The sequence below is a fragment of the Macrobrachium nipponense genome, chromosome 3, assembly GCF_015104395.2.
Source record: "Macrobrachium nipponense isolate FS-2020 chromosome 3, ASM1510439v2, whole genome shotgun sequence".
Classification (NCBI taxonomy): domain Eukaryota; kingdom Metazoa; phylum Arthropoda; class Malacostraca; order Decapoda; family Palaemonidae; genus Macrobrachium; species Macrobrachium nipponense.
The window spans coordinates 99,214,595-99,235,886 of NC_087202.1; the positions used below are offsets into that span (position 1 = coordinate 99,214,595).

Consider the following 21,292-nt stretch of genomic DNA (forward strand, 5'->3'; position numbering starts at 1 on the left):
AGCAGAGTCGTGAGTCGGAAATCGACTGAGAGTCGGAACAGCAAAGTCGCGAGTCGAATCAGCCAAATCATGAGTTGAAAATCGACTGAGAGTCATATCAACTGAGTCGTGAGTCGAACATCAATTGAGTCTCGAACATCGATTGTGAGTCAACTCAGCCGAGTTTCGAATCCAACATCGACATTGAGGAGTTGGACAAACATGACGGCAAGGGTACAAGGCTGAACAATACCTCTTCAGAGGTTGAGACACCAAAGGTTCACGTCATCGACACGATCTGTTGGGTGACTAACCACTGGAATAGGATACAACTGTACACTTAGATAAGCCTGTTCAACAGCATTCAGTCGAAATTTCTTAAACTCACAACAGGTTCGACCAGGGGGGGGGGGGGGAGGAGGAGACCCTCCTCACTACCCATCCAACAAGACGTCTTTTCAATGGCTGTCTGCCGATACCTGGGAAAAGCTACAGGTTTGACCAGGGGGGCAACTACCTTAGATACAAGAATAGAATACCATTCGAGAATTATTTTAAGGTAATTATTTACCAGTGTCAGGCTAATGACTAATGGCCGATAAAAAAAATCTAAACAAAAGCTTGGCCTGAAGAAATGATGTAAAATCATGATTACTTAAGGCAATTTTTACCCGACGACTTCTGCATAGCATAAGCCCGGTAAGTAAAGCTTAAATGCTAATGTATTAGGCCTAATTGAATGGAGTTACATTCAAGGACTATTGCCGGAGAATACAAATATTTGGCTTGATGATAATCTGAATAAAACAAACAAAGGAAAAGACTCATCCTGCTCGAAGGAAACGAATGTGGTTGTGTAACCACCGAAATCTGGTGATATATAACTGGAAAATAAGAACAAGCTGCTGTAAGCAATCGATGTTTAGTCAAGCACGGCAGGAAAAAGAATGGAGTGCTTTGCCAAGTTGTTCCTAGTATTGCTGTTGGGGGACGGCACTGTTATGTCTACACTAAACAATCAAAGCGCTACCCGCGAAATTTAAATTAGGCTGCCGAACGTTGGAAACTATAGCTATATAATTATGTACTGGGTAAGTCTAATATACAAAATTAGTGTATGTTTTACAAATGTCATAGGGAAAAGAGGCCCACAAGGAGTAGGAAATATTCACTCACAACTTCCCATGGAAGGTACAGATATTTTTATATAATTTTTTTCTTATACCATATGAATATACATATCTTCCTCTTTCCATTGATGATTTTTCTTTTAGTTTTTCTTTAAAATTGGCCATCCTTAAATTTAGCTTGGTCATGGGTGTATGCATTAGTGTAAATCAGCCCGGACTATGGGGGTTAAAGCCCATTGGAAGCTCTTTCCCTTAAAACTGGGTACGACAGTAATGTATTGCCATTTGCGGAGTTCCCATTACGATTACCTTGCATTACCATTTTCATTTTCTACATCTACCATTTCCCACTGGCTCTACTCTTTTCCCATATACAAGGACAGTAAGTCTTCAAATTCTCAACACTTGACAAGCGACCTGTTGACAAGCCTTGCTTCCCAACCAATTTTCCCTCTCCTCCCATTTTGAGATAGATGTCTACTGACTTTCATCATTCCTCTTCTCATCTTTTAGTGCAGGGGTTCCTAACTGAGGATATCCATACATACCTGTTGGAGGTTTGGGACTTGATCTCGGGATATTTGTATATATTTGATTTTAGCATGTCAATGTATAAATGGGTACATTTTGTAAAAAACTATATAAAACTATAAATGCTTTTCATATTCTTTTATGTTCTATTCCTAGCTATTCATACCTAAAGTAAGTACTAAACTAAGTATATATTAAGTTATATTGTCAACAAATAAGACTTAAGAAGCAAAGGGGATATGGAACCATAATTGGGAAAATCATTGGGTTCTGGAGCCATCAAAAGGCTAAGAACCCCTGTTTTAGTGCATCCTTCCCTTACTCATCTTCTACCATCTCATTTGATTTTGATTGAATAACATGGCTGTTGAACAATTTCATTACAAAACTCAGAACCAATTATCAACCTTCATTCCGTGTTATATTTGTAATTATCTTTTTTCATGGTTCACACTACCATTATCAAAATTGCTATGCTGGCAAACAATTCTCAATATCAGCAAAATAGTTTTCATATATTTTTTTACTATGTGTATGTAATATTCATATATTTTTTTTACTAAGTATATGTATAAGTAATATTCTAACTACAGTATATAGACAATATGACATCATTCTTTATGAAGTGTACTCCTATTAGTAACTTCAGTGTTCATCTAACAAGTGACAAAATCATAACAGAGAACTGGATTCCATTATCAATACTATAAATGAACAAGAAGGTATATTTGGGACTTAACTTCAAGGCTTTACAATTACTGTACAGTATTGATATTTCCTAGTTTGATGCTAGGTGAACTAATTTACTATCACTAATTTAGTTACTGAAATTATTAATATTTGACAAAAACTGGAAATTTCTTTTGATGGCAGTCAATAGTGCTTGAATAAAAATAGCAATACTATGCATATATTTAGACTTATTTTGTTTGTACAGCAAAGAACTAATTTACAACCACAAATATAAAACAGAAAAGACTCTTAACAATAGATTATGCACTGCCTAATCATTTCAACTGAATAGAAACTTCTATATTCAATTACAAGTACTCACCTGATTTGAAGAGGGAGAAAAGAAAGGCATGAAAACTTTACCTTAGATTCGGCACAACAGCAAGCAAATATCAAAACTACAGGAATGGCAACTAATAGGGTGTAAACTGCATACAGCCAGGGATGCTTATTGGAGTAGCTGATTATACGCTGAATAAGACCACCCTAGAATTTAAAATATTAAGAGTCATTTAACCTTAAATGTACATTAACATAATTTTTAAAAACTTTTCAAAGCAATATCCTCCTATCTCCTTCCCAATGCCTAAAAGCCATACAAAGTTACATTTTCCACTCTCAAAGCTGAGAATGGCACACTATTAATTGACAGCTACATTTTAACTTTGAAATTTCTGACTTTTAGTTTAAAAGTCAGAAATTTCAAATACAAAATTACAAATTACAAATACAAAAATTACACAACTAAATATAAGAATGGATTTTATATTCTATCTACTCATATAAGAAAAAACATGTAAATATTGCATCCAATTCCAAACCCATAAAACATGTTCATCCTTCTTATAGTTGAAAGGTCAAGCGAATGTGATACACACACACATGACCTTCTAAATTCTCCAATACCAATACTTTCACAGTTAACTTGTAGAATTAAACATGAGAAAGCATGTAAACTTTCTTATTAACTCTAAATTCAGGAACACTTCATGCATATTAAGAAGAAGAAGAAAAAAAAGTGTCTTGTTAAAATGCAGGTCTTGAGTGAAGGGTAATCTGAAAAACCTAAATATATTTCCTAGTTATGACATCCATATTTTTCTCCTCTGGCTCTAAATATATGGTCAAAAATTACTTCAACAGCAGCAAACTAAAATTCACGAAATTAAGTTGCTGTTTTAACTGGCTAGAGTAACTTACTGCCATATAATTTTGCGAGAAACTGTCTGAAGTAAAAGACACATTTTCAAATTTAAGCAATGTAGCACTAGAATAAACGTCAAAGAACAACAATAGCCTTGATCAATCTGCATTTTGAAATCTTACTTCAAAATAGTAAGCAGAACACAATGCCAGCACACTATGTATAAAGCAGAAACAAGTAGTGAATTTATAAAGAAATTATGGACATAAAAGATATAATGGAGAAATATAGTAGCCTACTTAGTACTTTTGGTACAAGCACCACAATTAAAAATCAAAATAAATTTGTTCTCAACTTTCCTTCATTACAGGATTCTGAAGCTGCTAGGATAAACTGCATACAGTACACAATGTATAGTTTCAAGATTAACTTACATAAAAAGTGTACTATGTATGTACCTGATAAACCCTCTTGCCAAGGCAATAAAGGATTGCTGAAACTGGCACCATAAGGTATGTTAGGTAGAGTGCATAGTACCCAGGCTTGTAATTGGTGAACTTCAAAATCTTTCCCCACATAGTGTGCTATAAGGCAATTAAATACACATGGGCATATTCAAATTACTTATGCTTGGATTTACAAAAGAAAATACCTGGAAAAAAAACTTGACCAAGGCAAATGATCTATAATGAAATACATACAGTACCACAACTACATATTACCAATGTTAAAATAATGAAAGTAAAATAATGAATGAAGGTAAATGTTAACAAGATGTCTACAAAGGGAAAAACATAAATATTTTCCACTCAAGGAAATGTAATTGTGTTCAAGTTGACCCTTTCCTTCCAATGAAGTATCTAAAATCAAGTTACAGCACACCATAACTGCCATGTTCTTTTGTGTACATAGTATCCTCATTCATCCCCAAACTTGTTGGTGCAAACACAACTAACACAAAATTACTGTATATACTCACGCATCATGCAACTTCTGAAAATCTTAATTTGGAGCTAATTTTAAGGGGGTCGCATCATACACGCGATATGTTTAAAAGTATGTAATACATAATGAATATGCATCTTTTTCAGGGATCTTTTAAAAAGTTATGCTTTACTTCACTGCATCCAATAATATTATATTCATTTTCATATTACTATTTGTTTGTATTATAATAAAAAAAAATGCAAACATAGCAATAAATGTTTTGGTTTGGAAATCAGCTGAGGGCGATTGCGAGGTAAGTTTGTTTTGCTGTATTAAACTCAAATCAAGAGCGACTTTCTTGTTTCTAGTTAGCGCAAAAGAACCTCAAGATACTCTATTTATATGGGACAAGGTTATTTTAAGCTATATGAAGTGTTTTCAAGTCGAAATATCACTTAAATACGTAATGTTTGTGAACTAAATTATTTTTTTTTTATTTCTTTAGTAGATGACGCTGAGGGCATATATTGCATAAACAAAAATCAACAGATTCCATTCGATATTTTCACTTTATCTCATTAGAATACTATGAGCTTTATGTATTTATCTTCAATTGGAGTAAAAACAGTGAAATTGTTCTTTCATGCCCAATAGTTTGATTAAAACAAGTTTCTCTCAAAATTTGTTTACACTTGAGTTTGATGGTAGTATACCGAAGTTTGCGAGTGTTTCATCCACGCTGCTGATGCACGATAATATCGTTAGCAGATCAACATTCTTTCCTCAGCTTAAGCTAGAACTTACAGCTTAAATTTACCATAATACGCCTTTGCCGATCTTTTTTCCATAGCGAGTAAGGGTGTAGTAATGAAAAAATATATCAGTCATATTCTCCTTACGGTCATTTGTAACATAACTACGGTAAATTTTTTAATATCGTACAATGGTTGAAATGCAAGCAAAAATGCTGTTATTATTGGATTCGGTTGTTCATAGCAAATCAGCCGTTTCTGGCTGTATGCATTTACACAACAAGTATAATATTACTAACGATACTTTTGGCATTCTCTTTTACTTTTTTAAACTTATGTAGAAGATGGGATAGATAAAGAGATAGAGGAAAAGGTGTTAGCCTAACTAAGTATGGAATAGATAAAGAGGAGGAAAAGAGGTTAGGTGATTGGTACCTGGTCTCATAAATTTAACTCGCATGATACGCGAGATACATAAAATAATTTTTGAAGGGTGAAAATTAGGGGGTTGCCTGATATGCCAGATCACATGTTACACGAGTATATAAGGTATATGTGTATGGTTCCTAAAACAACCACAACCCTAACAGTCTCTAGAAGGAAACCGTATACTATTCATTTCCTCCAGAAAATACACTAATCAGCATTAGCACTAAACAAGAGCAATGAAAAATAATCAGTCTTTTCACATTAGTAATAATTGACTTCCTAATAGCCTCTTCTGACATTCGAAAATTTATAATAATAATACTTGCACACATTTTTATGTCTTTTATATGCCTTTCATAAAATAAGTGTAGAGATTGTACTATCAAATGAAAACACCAACATACAGCAGCATACAATGCACATTAGTTTTGGACTTGCACACTTAAAATCTGATTTAACCATTCAATTTACCAAGATAAAGTGTGTGAATAAAATTGAGTAAAATCCAGGCAGCTGGTCTGCCAAGCTCACTAAATAGCCTGATTTCAGGTTTAACAAGCAGAACATGAATTGTGCATCCACTGCACAGTATATCTTATTATAAGCAGTTTCATATAAAAACACACATTTACATTACTGCATGATTATGACTTGAGGAATTATCATTAACAAATAGTTTAACAAGACCACTAAGCGGACTTTAGCTTTCACAAGGTTAGCTTAAAGGATTTGTCTTTATTAATGTGATTTGTCTATATTAATATTAAAGTTTAGACTTTATTTATCCAATTACAGTTTCTTAAAAATTTTACAATAGGTTTAATGGAGACTGACAAAATTTCACTTTTTTCCAAATCTTGACATTCACACAAAAAATGTTCAACTGTTAGGGTTATTCTGCTGTCTATATACAAGATTTGGATCATGTAGGGTTATTCTGCTGTCTATATACAAGATTTGGATCATTTAGGCTATCCATCAATTACCCACGGGTAAAAAGAGTGACCAATTCTAAGATGTGTCAAAATTACTTAAAATTATTTATACATATCTGACCTTTAGTCAACTATGGTAAAAATCATCCTTTGAACAATTACTTTCTTTAATGGGATTTTCTTGCTATTGAAGATAATTTTAAGCCTCTACATTTCTTCCACAAAGGTGTTGCCACGCAGATGTTTAGTCTGGTGACAAAAAAAAAAAAAAAAAAAAAAAAAAAAAAAAAAAAAACAAAAAAAAAAAAAAAAAAAAAAAAAAAACTGTTTGCCCAAGTTACTTTCTCATGATTATTCTCACCACCTAAAGTGACATTCTGAAATTCAAGGAAAAAATGTGGGCAAGAGAAAGTTGAAAGCCATTTACCAACAAGCACGAAGAGACCAAAAAGAATGTATGAAATTGAGATGTTTTTAAAAATGATGCAATGGAAGGTAGAAACAATGTTTATGGTATGCCATACAAAGCAAAGTATACCTCTTGAGTGATGATGGCATTCATTCTAGTCCTGGAATTACATAGGATTTCTTTCTGTAGAAATTGTTTGAAACTGAATGTGGCTTTCAGGAATCCGTTAAAAACTATCATTGTGAAGGTTTGTATCTTTGTAGTGTTATGCCAGTAACTACATCAGTTTTCTTACCTAGGATGCACAACTTTTCAAGATTTACTTTTATAATATTAAGGTTTGCATGTGACATTAATGAAAGAATTAAACAGCATAAATGCTATGATAAGTAAAAACAAACAGCATGAAAATGTAACTATCATAACTTTTGATACTAAATATGCCACTATCACCAACGATGAAAGCAAATCTAAAAATTTTTGTGGGATATGTATCACTATTTACCACAACCTACAAACGAAAGCAAATCTCAAAATTTGCTGAGTAAAATATTTTACATCAATAAGAAGTTATTGTGCTTTCTAAAATTCAACACTAAAGTGCCTCTCTGCTCTGAATTACATCTGACCTCATCCTCTACGGGCTGATGCCACCACCAAGTCAAAAAGATGAAAAACCCAATAGCTGGTGACAAACAAAACAGGGTATAGGCAGGCCAAAACCAAGGAGTATTTTCCATCCAGAGCCCAATTTGCTTGAAAGTGTACTTCCACTGGTTATAAAAAAAAATTTCAATTGAAGTATAAAACCAAAATTTTATGAAATTCATATAAAAATTAAAATGCCAGCTGCCAACAAAGAACATTAGCATTTTTCCTTATCAACTCCATTCTGCTTGGCCAAGACATATTATCCCTAACATTTCACTAACCAAAAGGCATGATACTTGAATAGTATTTCCAACCAATAAAAAAAGAAATTAAAGATCAAACAACATATGTGAACTCATGAAAATTAACCCTCTTACGCCGAAGCCCTAAAAATCAAAACCTCTCCCGTATGCCGAGGCGGGTTTGGAGTGAGCGAGGAAGCAGAAAAAATAATTTTTTCAAAAAATCACAGCGCGCTTACTTTTGAAGATTAAGAGTTCATTTTTGGCTCCTTTTTTTGTCAGTGCCTGAAGTTTAGTATGCAACCATCAGAAATGAAAAAAAATCATTATCATATGTAAATGATGCGAAATATGGTAGCGAAAAAAAAAAAAATCATCCATAATTGTATTCAAATCGCGCTGTGCGAAAAACGGTTAAAGCTAACGAGTTACTTTCTTTTTCGTTGTATTGTACACTAAATTGCAATCATTTTGATATAAAATACATTGTAAAAAGATAAAAGCAACACCGGAAAAATATTATCACAAAATGATGCACGAATTTGTAACGCGCGAACATAAAAAAATGTTTTTTTCAAAAATTCACCGTAAATCAAAATATTGTTCTAGAGACTTCCAATTTGTTTCAAAATTAAGAAAAATGATTGAATATTACAATACCGTAATAGTTTTAGATTAGAATTGCAGATTTTGACCATTTCGGACGAGTTAAAGTTGACCGAATGTCAAAATTTTTATATATATTTATTTATAGGCAAATATTCCGGAAATGAGAAAAGCTGCAACCTTTAATTATTTATTGTTGTATTCTTCATGATTTTGCGCACATTTTCATATAAGGAACTCTATAAAACGGCTAATATGAAAAGGAGCAAATATTAGGATAATGTGACGTCCGCATTTCGGAGATTTTCGGCCGCGAATCGGCGCGCAGGGGGAAAGAAAGTTTTTTTTTTTAAATTCACCATAATTCTAAATATTGTGTTAGACACTTTGAATTTGTTTCAAAATGAAGATAAATGACTGTATATTACTAGATTGTAAGAGTTTTAGCTTACAATTTCGTTTTTCAACTATTTCGGTAGAGTCAAATTTGACCGAGCGTGGTTTTTTTTCTATTTATCGTGATTTATATGCAAATATTTCGAAAAAAGAGAAAAGCTACAACCTTCAATCATTTTTAGTTATATTCTACATGAAATTGTGCACATTTTCATATATAAAACTTTATGTAACAGCTAATTTTAAATGGTGCAAACATTTTGACAATCGCACGAAAAAAATTCTGATTTTTTTGGAAGAGTTACCGCGCGGGCGTAAGGAAAATGTTTTTTTTTTTCATAAATTCACCATAAATCGAAATATTGTGCTAGAGACTTCCAATTCGTTGCAAAATGAAGGTAAATGATTGAATATTACTAGAATATAAGAGTTTTAGCTTACAATTCGTTTTTTGACCATTTCGGTAGAGTCACAGTTGACCGAAAGTTGAAATTTTTGCACTTAACGTTATTTATATGGAAATATTTCGAAACTGATAAAAGCTACAACCATGGGTTGTATTTAGTTGTATTGTGCATGAAATTGCACACATTTCCATATATAAAACTTTATGTAAAGGCAAATTTAAAATGGTGCAAACATTAGGACAATCGCACGAAAAAATTTATCGGAAGAGTTATCGCGCGAACGTAAGGAAAAAGTTTTTTCATAAATTCACCAAAAATCGAAATATTGTGCTAGAGACGTCCAATTTGTTGCAAAATGAAGGCAAATGATTGAATATTACTAGAATATAAGAGTTTTAGCTTACAATTGCGTTTCTCGACCATTTCGGTAGAGTCAAAGTTGACCGAAGGTTGAAATCTTTGCACTTATCGTTATTTATAGAAAATATTTCAAAACTGATAAAAGCTACAATCATGAGTATTTTTTTGTTGAATTCTACATGAAATTGCACACATTTTCATATATAATACTCCATGTATCGGATAATTTAAAATGGTGCAAAAATTATGTCAAAGGGACGAAATAATTTCTGAGATGTGTCACTGATACTTTTTAGTGCGATAAGAAAGAAATTCGCGCTTGCGCGCCTGCGTAACGATTGTAAACAAAGCAACGCCTTGATCCGTGAACTCCCAGCATCCCCCAAGGCACGAGATTCAAAAGTTTTCGGCTGGTAGGCCTATAAGTATTTTTCCGCGAATTTAAAAAAAAACATTTTTGAGTCAACGTATGATACGTCCAATAGGCATACAGGAGGCATTTTGACTCGACGTTTAATACGTCCAATCGGCGCAAGAGGGTTAATAAACAATTCATTTGGAATCATGATTTTGGTAGACTGTATTACCTGTTTATTGGGCAAAAGTATTTTCCACTTAGAATCCAATAAACTAATTTGCTTAATATGCATTCCTTTAACTAACTACCCTTATGTTGATGTGGCTGGTATAATGGGTAAGTGATCAAAGCTGACAGAAGCTTCAAAATGAAATACTGTAAATCCATGAAACTGAAAAAAAGAAGCTAAGATGGTTGCCCAAACACTAACCCCAATCACAGCACACCTTCATCACTGGCTCCCCATGCCCACAATTGCTAAGGTATAATCAAAATTGCTGACAACTGCCTATTTAGATAGTTCAAACAATAAAAACCTTCTAAAAAGGCTTATAACTGAATACTATAATAATTTTATCAAAAAAAAAGTGCTTGTAGTCACGAAAATAATACAAAAATATTAGTAATTTGTGAATATTTCTCAATAAAAATTACCACTAATAATGAGTAGACGTGGTCCAAAGAGAAATCTGCGAATGGGTGGGTCTGCGAATCTCGAGAACACAAATACGGGGGTCGACTGTATAAGTATTTTTTACTTATACAGTTAGATATCTGATTATGTGGCAAAGATCTTATAATATAGCCCATACTTGAACATTCAAGATTTAATAAAACCAGTAATAATTCCTTATATGTATAATTCCTAGCCTGAGCTAAGAGGCATAAAAATGCACTGGAATCCAAAGGCGTACTCAGCGCTATAATGAATTTGGTTTAAGATGTATGTCAATGAATTTATGAACTGAATAAATTAAAATAAAAATATTTTTAGAACTATGGTAAAAATTTATATTTAGTAAAAACTGATATTCTCCAGAAAAAATCATAACTTCGAATTTGGGATATGCATACCGTATAACCTTTGGTGCAAAAAAAGGAAAAAACAAAAAATATGGGTAAAAATGCAACTGTCAAAGTGTATATACCCTTTAAGGATTACAGCATCCAAACTTTGTGCCTATTAAAGTGATGGCCTTCTACCCTTAAAGAAACTTTTCCATATTACATGTAACAAAGTCTTTTATTTGGCCAATGTCCCTGTGGCCTGAAAATATAGCAGGAAACTATTCTGAATACCATTTGGGAAGTTGACTAGTTAGCAGCTGAGCCTGGCTACAACTGATTTCTTCAGCCCTGGCTAGAGTGCAAAAGAGTGAATCACCTATAAAACACCTGCAAAGAGGATCTATAAGCCATGTCAGCGACTACTATCACAAAATAACTAACCAAACTGACATTCTATGAGTTCATGACATTCTGACTTAATGACAAAATATATAAAAAAATTGTAATTTGAAACAGATAATTAACATTTCTTGCTGAAAAAGTGAAAACCAGAACAGCACTTACAGTGCTATATGTATCTCAACAAAATACACACACAAATTAGTGAACTTTGCCCATCACTTGTCACATCAATAATAACCAGAATTAGTGAAATCCACCACTAGTCTTTGAATGTGAGGAATTCTATCAAAAAACCTATTAATAGTGTCCAAATTAAAGGGACTAAGTTAGTCTCAAAATCCAAGATAGTCTAGGACAACTGTGTGGCAAAATTATACACTATCCCAGAACACACAAGAATGAAACTATATATTACTTATGATTCACTCACACAACTGCAGAACTATCAGCTACCTTTTTACTTTTTAAGAGGCTAAGGCATCTGGGGCAATTACTTGACAACAGGATTAAATCTGTTACAATTTTTTAATAATGAAACTTATAAACATTCATTTTACCACCAATGAGCACATCATAAAAACAGAAAACCTTCCACATTAATTATATTAAAGATAATTAAAGCTGGAAAAAATCAAGTCACAAGGCAACTCATCCTTTTCCAAAGAAAATAAAATCAAAATCTTACCTGACCCTTCTCCATTTTCATAACTTTAAGATCAAAGGTTTCCTGGGCAAATTGAACAGCATCAGCAACAGTATCGGTAACAATGATGTTGTCAAAATAAATGTTGTCTGACATAGACCACAATTCAATGCCAACAGCATCCTGTAGAATTTTAGAAAGTCTTTGTTACCAAAACTACAAAATTCATGAATAACCACACAAAATTTAACACATTTTCAACTATAAACTGTACAGGTAGTACGATTATATTTCAGACTCCTACAATAATTAACAAATCTTTAACAAAATAAAAGTAAGCTTACAATGGATGTCATCTTGAAAGGTTCCAAGTCTTCATAGTAATCTGGATTGTGAATCTTGCGAGGTTTCCACTTGCCACGATAGTTGGGATTATCAATCATCTCTGGTCTCCACTTACCCTTATAGTCAGGATTGTCAATCATTGGAGGCTTCCATTCCCCACATCCTGGGACTTCAGTGCAAATGGGATTATTTATCAGAGGAGCTTCCCATTCACCATCCATCTCATCATCCCTGTCAAAAATCCAAGAACTGATTAGAATTTATCCCACTTGATAGATGAATGCTCCAATGCTACAAAAATCATACACCCTACAAATATGAAAGCTTTCTTACTGATCTATATGCTATGACTACACATTGAGAATCTGAGGGTAACCTCAGATTCTCAATGTGTAGTCCACCAGCATTCATAACAGTTTTGATTGTGGAATTTAGGGCATAGCCAAAGCACTGGGACCTGTAAAGGTCATTCAGCACTGCAGTGGTATGTGATTGAGTGAAATGGATTAAAGAATAAAAATGCAAATTAAAATCTTGAATGCAACTGATCAATTAAAACTGCAATTAAAAATATTTAATGATACACAACAATTAAAACCAAGATCATCTAATGATACATAGCAATTAAAACTAAGAGATTCACTAATTCAATACCATTTACACCATAATTAAAAAAGCACAGTTGAAATTACAAAATTCAAAAGCCATCCGACATGCATACATTCATTTTACACCATTCACATCTTAATTAAAAATAATAAATAAATAATAAATAATAGTTAGGTACTTAAAATGATGACTATAAAAAACAAAATAAAATAAAATTAAGTTAAAATTTAAAAAAACAAAATAAAATTAAGTTAAAATTTACCATGCTGCTAAATTTCATAAAAAAAATTTTTAATAAATTTTAAAAATCTCACTAATGCAGGAATATCTGCTCCACCGATAAAGTAACATCACACCTAACACACAATGGTGCACTGCCCTTCTAAAATAACCTAATGGGTTATACGAATAGGACCAATGCAAAGTCGCCCCAAAACAATTTCCGTTCTCCTCTCTTTTTGAGAGGAGGGCCATTTCTCTATGCTTTTCCTTATCTTCTTATATTTCTTATTGTTGGCTAAGAGAGGGGAGGACCATCTCTCTCCCCACCTCCTCATAGCTGCTTCCTTAGCACATCTATCTGCCTCCTCATTCCAGCGAATTCCGACATGAGCTGGAATCCAGCAGAAACATTCCAATATCTTGCGCCATTAAAACCAAACGAGCCACTCCTGGGCTTTTCGTACCAGTGGATGAATTGTACATAGCTTGCATTAATGAATCTAACTAGAGTCACTATACAGTGGTACCCTATTTGTCGAAAGTTAATGTCGAACTTTCCGTTTTTTGAATGAAATGAGAAAATTTTGTATCGTTTGTCAAACAAATGCTTGTACTTTGAACTGACTGATAATCTAGTTTATACTTGTATTCGATGGCCTACTGGGTCTTACAAGTTAAAACTGTATTAATGTTTTTTTTTTTCATTTACAATATATAGTTTAATGGTAACCATATTCGACAAAAATAAATACAGTGGTACCTCGAGATACAAAATTAATCCGTTCCGAGGCGGCCTTCGTATCATGAGTTTTTCGTATCTTGAAAAGCATTTTACATGTAAAATGCCTAATCCGTTCCAAGTCCTACAAAAACACCCCAGTAAATTATATTTCCAGGCTTACATAACATGTTCTAGGGTTACGATCGCCAAGCAATCACTTTTCCTAGCACAAAGTAAGCCATAAATTTTCATTAGTATCTCTCTTCAACTAATGAAACTACCAAACAGTATAACCATTCATTTCTATTATTTATTCTATCTTTACCTAATGGAGATACAGAGTTACTGACAGCTATAATGAAACATATACGTAATATTAAAACAGAAGAAGAATTCTAGAAAATATGTATTTGTTCGCTTTGATGATAGCAGTCTGATTTATTTTATATTTTATGATATCTAATTCACAATTTTTTTCATTAAATGTATTGCATGTACTCATTTCAAATAATTATTAAGTAACCATTAACTAAAAATAAAAAACTTCCAAACTTCTGTTTACATTCAGCACTTACGAGTACTGAACGATCGCCAAGCAATCACTTTTCCTAGCACACAGTAAGCCATAAATTTTCATTCTCTCTCTTCAACTACTGAAACTACCAAACAGGACAATAACCATTCATTTCTATTCTTTATTCTATCTTTACCTAATGTTTTTTTTTTCATTAAATGTATTGCATGAATAAGTTTTTCAGCTTACAGCATCCTTTTACCTCTATTTAGAATACATAGAGCACAAGGGGTAGATGCTGACCAATAGAGCAGGATCTTATGAGGTGACCAGCATCAGGAACCAATGGGAGAGCGGGAGGATAGTGGCGAGTTTACTCATTTGGCGGCATGCGAGTTTTAAAATTGTTCTCGGTGGTCCGGGCGAATCTCGGGACTTTACTGCAACAATCTTTCGTATTGAACTATTTTCGTATGTAGAGGCATAAAAATCTTCGTATTTGCTTTCGAATCTCGAGTTTTTCGTAAGTTGAGCCTTTCGTATGTCGAGGTACGACTGTATAAGTATATAGCATTTAAAATAAAACTTAGCTTTTAATATAATATTTAGCATAAAAGATGTGTAAAATCGTACGTAACCATGGTGACGTCACGCAAGTGTTCGGTCCGCCGAGTAAGACGGTCTAGTTGAACAATACGTATTAACAAAATAGTAAATGAAAGAATAAAGCCTTTCACAATAAAATCCAGCACAACTTATTAAAAAAAATACTTCGTCATTGAGGTGATATACAGCTATGAGGTAGAGGGAGGGAGAGTTTATATTTTTGAGAAATAATGAATACGTATATGATTTTAAGTAATCATGCGTCGTGGTATTGTTGAGGAGAGAAGAGACAGTAAAATCTTAACTATAATATGTACATAAAAACAGTACCCATTAACATAAAAAATAAAATGTTATTTCACAATAAATTTTACAATCATAAAACATGAAAACAATAGAATGCAATACAGTATAAAAAATAAAAATAAAGCTTGCTCGAGTTTGTTCAGTGCACTGAGTTAGACGAGAGAGAGAGAGAGAGAGAGAGAGAGAGAGAGAGAGAGAGAGAGAGAGAGAGACCTTACAGACCTTACAGTTCGTTCGGGTTGCCCCAGGTCCCTCAGTGTGAGGCGCCTCTAATGTCTACCAGAGAGTTGCTAGTACATCTTCCGCTATATTTTGCATCTTCCAATCTTGGATGGTCTGGGATGCAGTTTAGATATTTGTCGAGCTTATTCTTAAACACATCTACGCTCACTCCTGATATATTCCTCAGATGAGCTGGCAACGCATTGAATAGACGCTGCATTATCGATGCTGGTGCGTAGTGGATTAATGTCCTGTTTGTTCTTTTCCTTATTTTTCCTGTAATAGTTTTGGGCACTATTAATCTACCTCTGCTTGCTCTTTCTGATATTTTTAGTTCCATGATATTTTCTGTTATTCCTTCTATCTGTTTCCATGCCTGAATTATCATGTAGCGTTCTCTTCTCCTTTCTAGACTATATAATTTTAAGGATTGTAGTCTTTCCCAGTAGTCTAGGTCCTTAACTTCTTCTATTCTAGCTGTAAAGGACCTTTGTACACTCTCTATTTGTGCAATATCCTTTTGATAGTGTGGGTACCATATCATATTGCAATATTCAAGTGGACTACGAACATGTTTTATAAAGCATAATCATGTGTTCAGCTTTTCTTGTTTTGAAGTGCCGTAACAACATTCCCATTTTTGTTTTACATTTTGCCAACAGAATTGCTATTTGATCATTGCATAACATGTTCCTATTCATCATCACACCAAGGTCTTTAACTGCTTCCTTATTTGTGATTGTCTCATTATTAGGTCCCCTATATGCATATAGCTTTCCTTCTCTGTCTCCATAATTTATTGATTCAAATTTATCAGAGTTAAATACCATCCTATTTACCTCTGCCCAATCATATACTTTGTTAAGGTCTCTTTGTAGAGCGTTCCTATCTTCATCACAAGTAATTTCTCTACTTATTCTTGTGTCATCAGCGAAACTACTCACTACCGAATCCTTAACATTACTGTCTATGTCTTCAATCATAATAACAAACAATATTGCAGCTAGCACCGTACTTGTGGCACACCGGATATTACCTTGGTTTCATCCGATTTCTCATCGTTTGCAATAACTATCTGTTTTCTGTTGTGTAAAAATTCTTTTAACCATCTTCCTACTTTATCTACGATATTGTGTTTTCTAATTTTCTTTGCTAATATATTATGGTCTACTTTGTCAAAGGCTTTTGCAAAGTCTAGATAAACCACATCTGTTTCATTTCCGCTTTTCATATTTTTGAATATGTTCTCACGGTGGACTAACAGTTGGGTTTGTGTACTTTTTCCGGGTACGAAACCGTGTTGTCCTATATTAAACAAATTATTTTTTATTAAATGTTTCATAATATTTTTCTTCATTACCCTTTCATACACTTTCATAATATGTGATGTTAGACTCACAGGCCTATAATTACTTGCCTCTAGTCTTGATCCACTTTTGAAAGTAGGGGTGATATATGCTAATTTGTGCTCATCATAAATCTTGCCTGTATCTACACTTTGTCTTAATAATATTGCAAGTGGCTTTGCGATAGAATGAACTACTTTCTTTAACAAAATAGCAGGGACTCCATCCGGCCCTGCAGCAGCTCCATTTTTAATTTCATTAATTGCCTGCACAATATCAGCTTCATTAATTTCTATGTCAGCTAAATATTCACTATTTTCTTCCCTTACTTCTATATCATTATCTTCATTATCTATTCTAGGGGTGAATTCTCTCTTATATCGTTCTGCCAGTATGTTGCAAATTTCCTTTTTTTCATTCGTTAATCTCCCTTCAATTCTCAGAGGGCCTATTTCTATTCTTCTTTTATTCATCTTCTTCGCATATGAGTATAATAGTTTGGGGTTTTGCTTGATATTTAATAGGGTTTTTTCTTCCAAGTCCCGTTTTTCATTTTCTTTTGATTGTATAATCTTTTGTTCTGCATTTTCTATCTTACTTTTTAGTTCTATAACTTTCCATGCATTTTTTTCTTTTGCAAGACCTTTTTTCCACTTTCTGATTTTCTGGAACAAGATCCTTCTGTCTCTTGGTATGCATGAATGATGTTTACTTTTCTTCTTCGGTATATATTTTTTCCATTTTTTCCACTTTTCTCCAATATTTTATATAATATCTCCGTATTTACCCTTATGTCATCACTTACGAAAATGTTATCCCAATCTTTGTTTAATTCTTCATTAATTTCTGACCATTTTATATTTTTACTGTAGAAGTTGTATCCTTCCCACTTTTTCATTTCTTGCTTATCTCTATTTTCACTTGCTTTGGAATGAACTGTTAATTCTATGACATTATGGTCTGAAATACTCGCATTATAAACTATTTCTTTAACATAATTCATCTCGTTCACAAATACTAGGTCTAAAGTATTTTCCTTTCTTGTTGGCAGGTGATTTATTTGTTGAATGTTGTATTCTAGTAGCATATCTAATAGCTTTTCAAATTGCCTCTTATCTTCTGCACTACTATTACTCTCTTTTTATATGTATAAGTACAACCACAATCTCCTATTCGTTCTTTCCATTCTACGAAAGGAAAGTTGAAGTCACCAGATAGGAGAATAGTCCAGTCCTTGTGATTTCTACATATATCATCCAATTTTTCAATTATTAAGTCAAACTCTTTTATATTAAGGGGGCTTATATATACTATGTTCATCAATTTTTCAGATTCAAATTCTACCGCTATTAGTTCACATTCTGAGTTACTATATTTCTCATATATTTTTCCTTGTTTTTTGTCTTTCCCATATATTGCGGTTCCCCCTTGATTCCTATTTTTTCTATCTGATCTATAAGAGAGAGGAGAAGAGAGGAGAAGAGAGAGATAGAGAGAGAGGAACGAGAGAGAGAGAGAATGAGAGAGAAGAGAGAGGAGAGAGAGAGAGGGGAACAGCTCTGCTTCCCACTGACTTATCAGCTGAGCTGGGATCATTATTCACCCATTTCTTTCACCGACACTCGATTTGCCCAAAAAACTTTTATTTTTGTTACGGTAAAATACCAATCTAGTGGCAATTGCTATTTACAATTTTTTACTACTATAAAAGTAACTTAGCTCTATAATAAAGAAACTGGTGCTGCTTTCAGCTTCTGCAAGACTTTGATTGTTTGTTTAAACGGCTTCCTTGTTCTCTCCTCTCTCTCTCTCTCTCGGTCTCTCTCCACGTTCCCCCCCCCCTCCCCCCTCTCATTCTCCTCTCTCTCGTCTCTCTCATCTCTCTCTCTCTCTCTCTCTCTCTCATATGTGAATAAAATTAATTTTATCATCAACCTTTGCATACTGGAACCAATTTAGTTTGCTCAAAGAGTTCCTGTCTCTCCTCCCTCCATCCCCCAGCCAGTCAGCGCCATTTTTACCAAACAGTTTGTAAATTGTGCACAGAAAAAATAAAATTTATAAAATTTTACTTCATATAACTCACTGTTTTGTTACTTTACACTCTTAATTTAACTTTTGAACACATTAACCCTCTTACACCGAAGGGGTATAATAAAAATCGTCTCCCGTATGCCGAAGAGGTCTCTGAGTGAGCGCCGAAGCGGAAAAAATATTTTTTTCAAAAAATCATAGCGCGCTTAGTTTTCAGGATTAAGAGTTCATTTTTTGTTTCTTTTTTTTTCATTGCCTGAAGTTTAGCATGCAACCATCGGAAATGAAAAAAAATATCATTATCATATCTAAATAATGCGATATATGATAGCACGAAAACAAAATTTCATATATAATTTTTTTTCGTTGTATTGTACACTAAATTGCAATCATTTTGGTATATAACACATTGTAAAATGATCAAAGCAACACAGAGAAAATATTAACACAAAATGATGCATGAATTCGTAACGCGCGGACATAAAAAAATGTTTTTTTTCAAAAATTCACCGTAAATCCAAATATTGTTCTAGAGACTTCCAATTTGTTTCAAAATGAAGATAAATGATTGAATATTACTATACTGTAAGATTTTTAGCTTACAATTGCAGTTTTCAACCATTTCGGACGAGTTAAAGTTGACCGAATGCCAAATTTTTGTTTATATTTTTTTTATTTATGCAAATATTTCGAAAATGAGAAAAGCTACAACCTTCAATTATTTTTTTTGTATTCTACATGAAATTGCACACATTTTCATATATAAAACTCTATGAAACGCCTAATATGAAACGGAGCAAATATAACGATAATGCGACGTACGCATTTCGGAGATTTGCGGCGGAGAATCCGCGCGCAGAGGGAAGGAGTTTTTTTTTAAATTCACCATAAATCTAAATATTGTGCTAGAGACTACAAATTTGTTTCAAAATGAAGATAAATGACTGGATATTACTAGACTAAGATTTTTAGCTTACAATTGCATTTATCGACTATTTCGGTAGAGTCAAAGTTGACTGAACGTGGTTTTTTCTATTTATCGTGATTTATATGCAAATATACCGAAAATGAGAAAAGCTACAACCTTCAATCATTTATTGTTGTATTCTACATAAAATTGCGCACATTTCCATATAAAAAATTTATGTAACGGCTAATTTAAAATGGTGTAAACCTTACGACAATCGCACAAAAAAATTTCTGATTTTTTTCGGAAGAGTTACCGCGCGGATGTCAGGACATTTTTTTTTTCTCATAAATTCACCATAAATCGAAATATTGTGCTAGAGACTTCCAATTTGTTACAAAATGAAGGTAAATGATTGAATATTACTAGAATACATATAAGAGTTTTAGCTTACAATTGCGTTTTTCGACCATTTCAGTAGTCATAGTTGACCGACGGTTGAAATTTTGGCACTTATCGTTATTTATATGAAAATATTTCAAAACTGATAAAAGCTAAAACCATGGGTTGTTTTTAGTTGTATTGTGCATGAAATTGCGCACATTTCCATATATAAAACTTTATGTAACGGCAAATTTAAAATGGTGCAAACATTATGACAATCGCATGAAAAAATTTATCGGAAGAGTTACCGAGTGGACGTAAGGAAAATTTTTTTTCATAAATTCACCATAAATCAAAAAATTGTGCTAGAGACGTCCAATTTGTTGCAAAATGAAAGTAAATGATTGAATATTACTAGAATATAAGAGTTTTAGCTTACAATTGCGTTTTTCGACCATTTCGGTAGTCAAAGTTGACCGAAGGTTGAAATTTTGGCACTTATCGTTATTTATAAAAATATTTCAAAACTGATAAAAGCTACAATCATGAGCATTTTTCTGTTGTATTCTACATGAAATTGCGCACATTTTCATATATAATATGCCATGTAACAGCTAATTTAAAATGGTGCAAAAATTATGTCAAAGTGACTAAATAATTTCTAGATGTGTCACTTATACTTTTTAGTGCGATAAGAAAGAAATTCGCGCTTGCGCGCCTGCGTAACGATTGTAAACAAAACAATGCCTTGATCCGTGAGCTCACGCATCCCCCAAGGCGCGTGATTCAAAAGTTTTCGGCTGGTAGGCCTATAAGTATTTTTCCACGAATTTTTAAAAAAGTTTGTTTATATAGACGTTTAATACGTCCAATCGGCACCCGGGAGACAATTTATCTCTACGTTAATACGTCAAATCGGCGTAAAAGGGTTACTTATAGAAAAAAATGTGAAAAGAGGGACTTTTTGGGTTGGCCGGAACGAATTCTCCCGATTCCCTTCATTTCTCATGGGGATATTTGTTTCATATTTCGAAC

The 21,292-nt window shown here is 33.3% G+C and overlaps 1 protein-coding gene across 4 annotated transcripts in view; it reads right to left on the reverse strand.

The window, feature by feature from the left end:
* LOC135221914 (calnexin-like) overlaps positions 1-21,292 on the reverse strand; it is a 119,080-nt gene that overhangs the window by 43,697 nt on the left and 54,091 nt on the right. For 2 of the 4 annotated variants that reach the window (XM_064259932.1, XM_064259931.1), the window contains exons 8-10: positions 12,386-12,617; positions 12,084-12,224; positions 3,975-4,100 (exon numbers count right to left, since the gene is read on the reverse strand). In XM_064259932.1, the coding sequence (XP_064116002.1) occupies positions 3,975-4,100; positions 12,084-12,224; positions 12,386-12,617 (499 nt within the window). Of the gene's footprint in view, positions 1-2,735; positions 2,859-3,974; positions 4,101-12,083; positions 12,225-12,385; positions 12,618-21,292 lie in introns of all 4 variants that reach the window. The other 2 variants (XM_064259933.1, XM_064259934.1) reach the window with 2 other exon arrangements.